Source organism: Haplochromis burtoni, unplaced genomic scaffold (assembly GCF_018398535.1).
Source record: "Haplochromis burtoni strain Fernald_Lab_line unplaced genomic scaffold, NCSU_Asbu1 Contig_54, whole genome shotgun sequence".
In the NCBI taxonomy this organism is placed as follows: domain Eukaryota; kingdom Metazoa; phylum Chordata; class Actinopteri; order Cichliformes; family Cichlidae; genus Haplochromis; species Haplochromis burtoni.
Genome location: NW_024582415.1, coordinates 153,605 through 158,585, shown reverse-complemented (window position 1 = coordinate 158,585; position 4,981 = coordinate 153,605). Strand labels below are relative to the sequence as shown.

At 40.3% G+C, this 4,981-nt stretch overlaps 1 protein-coding gene across 2 annotated transcripts in view; it reads right to left on the bottom strand.

Moving 5' to 3' along the window:
• kcnip3b (Kv channel interacting protein 3b, calsenilin) overlaps positions 1-4,975 on the bottom strand; it is a 59,558-nt gene extending 54,583 nt beyond the window's left edge. For both annotated transcript variants that reach the window (XM_005924345.1, XM_042220708.1), the window contains exon 1: positions 4,861-4,975. In XM_005924345.1, coding sequence (XP_005924407.1) covers positions 4,861-4,866 — 6 coding nt within the window. In that variant the 5' untranslated portion in view covers positions 4,867-4,975. The remainder of the gene's footprint in view (positions 1-4,860) is intronic.
• Positions 4,976-4,981: the final 6 nt, after the last annotated feature.

Genomic DNA, 4,981 nt, shown 5'->3' with positions numbered 1-4,981 from the left:
ACACACACACACACACACACACACACACACACACACACACACACACACACACACACACACACACACACACACACACACACACACACACCACACACCAGTCAGTCCGAAACATATCACATTGCTTCGTTCTTCTCCGGACAGGTCAATAAAAATACTGGCAGATAATAACAACACATACTGATCAGTGATTGATATTCTTCAGCAGCATCTTTGCACCTCACTGCATTTTTACCCTTTTAGGTCAATAATACTCCGTTTTTCTTGGTAATATGAAGTTGGCTCTGTGTGTGTGTGTGTAGCTTCCTGGTAATATAAGCTATGGTATTCATAAGACAAATGGAAGACTTTGGGAAAACAAAACAAAACAACTTGACCTTGGTGAGCTAAAAGTTTTCTGTTGTTTTTCAGAAGCTCTCTTTTGTGTTTGCTGATGAAGTTTGATCAGAACTGTGCGGTGCCCATCCCTGTTCCCACTTCAACGGATACAGTTACCAGACCTGGTAAATTATTTAATGAGTCTACAACTTCCAATCACCCCACCTATTGAGCAGGTAGGTCCCGAAGACACAGTATCAGGTGCAGCATGAGGGTGAGGGTGGGTGTGTTGCCGTCAGCCTGTCTACCACAAATTCACTCATCTTGCAGGTTTATGTGTGTGTAATAGCTATGATGGGTACACTCCCCTAAAGCAAAATTCCACTATAAAATACTTGTTTTGTGGTCTTTACTTGCAGTACAGTAGTAGAAAGATTTAAATAAAAACTCTTATAACAGGGAGAAGTATGACTGCGGGCTGTTTTCCATCCCAGACCTATGGAAGTTTCTGCAATTCAAACAAACAAACAAACAAACAATTTTTGCCATTCATAACTCAAAATTTTGCATTATTATCTTGAAATTTTGGCTAACTTGAAATTAGGGTTAGATTTAGGGTTAGTCTAAGACTGACTAACAGAAAAAAAGTATTTTCAGTGGCAGGAAACAAGCCTCATACATACAATACAATATGGCATACATCTCTATCTATTTCTATCTGTGATGGGTTTCTAGCCACACACACCAAAGGTGGAGAAGAAAAAATCCTATTTTTTAATTTAAATCATCACATCTGAGTGTTTATTCACTAAACATCAGATTCCAGCAGTGTTACAGCTACTTAAAAGAGCTTTTCGCTATTGCCATCAACTGCAGCTAACAGAGGCTAATAGTAGCTAACAGTGACAAAAACAGCAGCGCTACCAACAGGTCAGCATATCCTGAACAGCTCACCTCAGTACGACTCTCATTGTTCAGAAGTGAATGTGTCGGACCCGTATTGGACTCCTTCCACAAAGTTTGACATCTTCGTCCACAGTAACTAAGGGTGGACAATTTTAACCTGGGATTGACAGCTGAGGTAAACAGCAGACTTACAACCTTCTACAGATAGGGAAAGAACTCTGGGCCGGCTCCAGATCCAGTCCTAACGGTATTAGAAACATGTTGGTTGGCAACATCTCTTTTGCTGACTAAAACATGTTTATCCTATAACAGCCACAGTGGCTAGGATTCTGCACTTGAATTGGGAGTGAAAAATAAACGTAATTGAAAATTGAACTCAGTTCACAGCTTAAAGTTTTTACACATTGTTACTTTAAGAGCTAAAAAGGTAATTAGGGGATATTAGTGATTAAGGAGGATGTTGGGGAAGCTAACAGGGTCAACAAAACATAGGTTTGACAGGAATGTGCAGACATGAGGTTTGAGTCCACCCCTCAATACTCATTTCATGTACTATTTATAGTTGGCTACAAATATTCTTTTATACACATTTTGAATATTTTGTTTTCAAAAAGCAGTCACCTCTTGTTGCATCACATCTTTATAAAAACATCAAGAGTTTGGAAATTGAGGAGATGAAAATTTGAAGTTTGACAAGTCAAAAGTTTTCCCACTTTTGTTTGATGTGAGATTTTAGCTGTTTAGTAGTTCAGGGCCTCCTCTGTCACATTTTTTTTGTTTGTTTGCTTGTTTCATAATACACCAGAAGGATTGCTGCTACAGCTCACCTGGTTGAACTGGTGTCTGATGTACCAAAGGCTGAAGTCCTCATTGCTTGGGCCTGGTTTGAGTCTGCCCCAGATCATTTCCTGCGTGTCATTCTCCCCCTCGCTGTCCACTTTCCTGTTAACTGTCTGCCCTGTCCTGTCAAATGAAGGCTAAAATTCCAAAAGTAAAAATTAAAAAGAATAAACACCAATTGTTTTCACTGGATGACAGGTCTGAATTGTAGGTTAGTTTGAAATACGCAAAGACTTCCCAAAGAAGAAAAAGTCTGAATGGCAGCATATTTTGCTCTTAAATGTGCATCACACAGCTTTAATGGCGCCTTCAAAGATCCTCAATTGCCAGTGTGATGTGCACTAATACACAGACTCTGGCTTTTAAACTGTACGCTGATGATAATCCAGATGGTTGCTCTCCTCTTTAGACTGCAGGGTTCAGTGTCTATGATTTTCAAAAACAGTCAATTCTGGAAAAATTTGCCGTTGGTCACACAGCTTTCAGGACAGTTCTCCACTTTTTTCAGTCCATCTTACATGAACTCAGGGCCAAAAATGAGGGCCTATCTGGGTTTGTTTTTCCTTTTTGCACGGTTGAATTTTAATTTGCATCAGTAGATGAAACAACGAGCTGCACTGACAGTAATTTCCGCCACAGAATCATGTCAGTTTTAAATGCAGCACTATCTTAGATCCTTAAGATCACAGCCATGCTATTTTGGTTTTCAGCCTTGTCGCTGTACCACCGATAACAATATCCTAAAATTCTCTTAATAATGAAAACGTGATTCCTAAATGATTAAACCACTTGCCCGTGCGTCCTGTCCCACAGAGGTGAAAGACTCAGCCTCTCTAGGATATTCTCATAGAGCCGGTCGTTTTACTAATTAACTGCATCAACTACAAAGTGTTCCACCAGGTGATTTTTTTTTTACAGCTTTCACAGTTTTGGGGACATTTAGTGGTGGAATCAAATTCAAACTGAACATGTATTTTTTTCAAACAGCCAGTGTTTCTTAGTTTCAGTCATTTCTTTATACCATTTTTAGTTAAATATAAGTTTTAAACTATGTCACTGTGTTCAGTTTTTTACTGACATTTTAAAAAACTGAGATAATTTCCTAAAACACCAGACCTTGGAAGTTTTAAGTAAACATTACTCAGGTATCAAACAAGCATTAAACCAGACGAAAGAACAACAGGAGAGGATAAAAGCACTGAGTAAATTCACATTTATCATTATCCAAATGAATATTTTTCAAACTGAGGTGGAGTGTGGCATAAAATATAAAAATGTCAGGCTCACTCTTTCAACAGGCACTCTGATATTGCTGAAAATGACTCAGAATGAGAAAACAACTACCAACAATATTGATCACGCAGTCATTTTACAGCAAATAATAAACTGAAGTGAGTCACCCACTGAAACAGCAGGTGCCCAGCTCCCTCACAGCGTGATTTAATTCAAACACCTGCATGTCAATAGCCAGAGAGAAAGGAGAGATGAAATGATGAGGTAGAGGTCCTGCAACAATCGACCTACAGGAGGTACCAAACTGGAGCAAATAACAGCTGCTAAATGCAGAAAGGAAAAAATGGCAAGCAATGCTTTGTCCATGAAATGTCAGAATTTGCTTCTCTTTTTGTACTTTGTGCCCATGCATTAGGTATTTTTCATCTTAAACATCATACATACAGCATGATGACTGAAAGAACCACGAGTGTCCACGCATACGTCCATGCACACAGACCTCAGCTCTCCATCTGATGTTCATGTGATTTATTGATCAATTTACTGACTGACTTATTGACCCACCGAGTGACCGATGATGAGTATCATCAATCTCAAAGAGGCTCTGCACTGTCCTCAAGCTTGTACTCCAACCAACTCCAACCAATCAAAATCTCACCACTCAGAGCTTGATGCACTTGTGAGTTGTTTGCGTGTGACTACCAGCTCCTGTCTGAGATTATCAGAATTTTATGTTGAAACTGTTACACACATGTTGCAGCCTCCCGTCTCCTGCTGAATGATGTGTGTCTCTCCTTTCTTAAATTATATTTTGCACAGGGTTGCCCTTGTTTTCCAGCCCGCTATATTAAAAGAAAAACAGCCATAAAGGGAGAAACTTGTTCTTTCTGGGAGAATTAATGAGCACTGCCTTGCAAGGTGGTAGAAGTCACTTTGGGGAGGCTGGGCTTTCACTTTACAGTCTATTACCTCGGATTTAGACTCAGAGGCTGCTTGTTGTTGAGATCTGAGCTCCTAAACTGATTCATCAGCATGGAGGAAAACACACACACCGGCAGAATTACCAGCACAATCCCACTCTTTCGTTAGAATCGAGGATTATTACAGATTTGAAGTCACGAGTGAATCACATAAAGGACGTCTATTTCACGCACACACATTAATAATGACATATATAAACCACACGTTAAAAAGAATTTGATGACAGGGAGCAAAAGTCGCGGTGGGAGACGTGATGCCAAGTGACACTTGCTGTCTGCAGGATTTCTGCTGCGCGCTAAAAGCGAAGCGTCTCCTCCACAGGCAGCTTCCACAGCTGCAATTACATAACTTCACTCCGAAACTCAGCTCTCGGCAAAAGTGAGAGGGAATGAGCCAACGAGGTCCGCGAAGAAAGAAAAAAAAAAATTGGTTAAAATATAAATCAAGCCAACAAGTAGCCGGTAGAGGAGATGCCGCGCGTTAATTCAACTTAAGACGCGTTTTTGCTTTTGCAACCTGCAGAAAAGCCGCCTTTTTTAATTAAATGCCCGATTACAGAAAATAATCATTCGATGCTGATCTTACCTGCATGCTTTCCTGTGTTGTAACGGCGACAATGATAGCTGATTTTTGCAGAGTGTGTCCTCTCTGCGCGGATTCTCAACCTCCGACTGCCGCTGCTCTGGATGCAAAGGAATGCACGCGC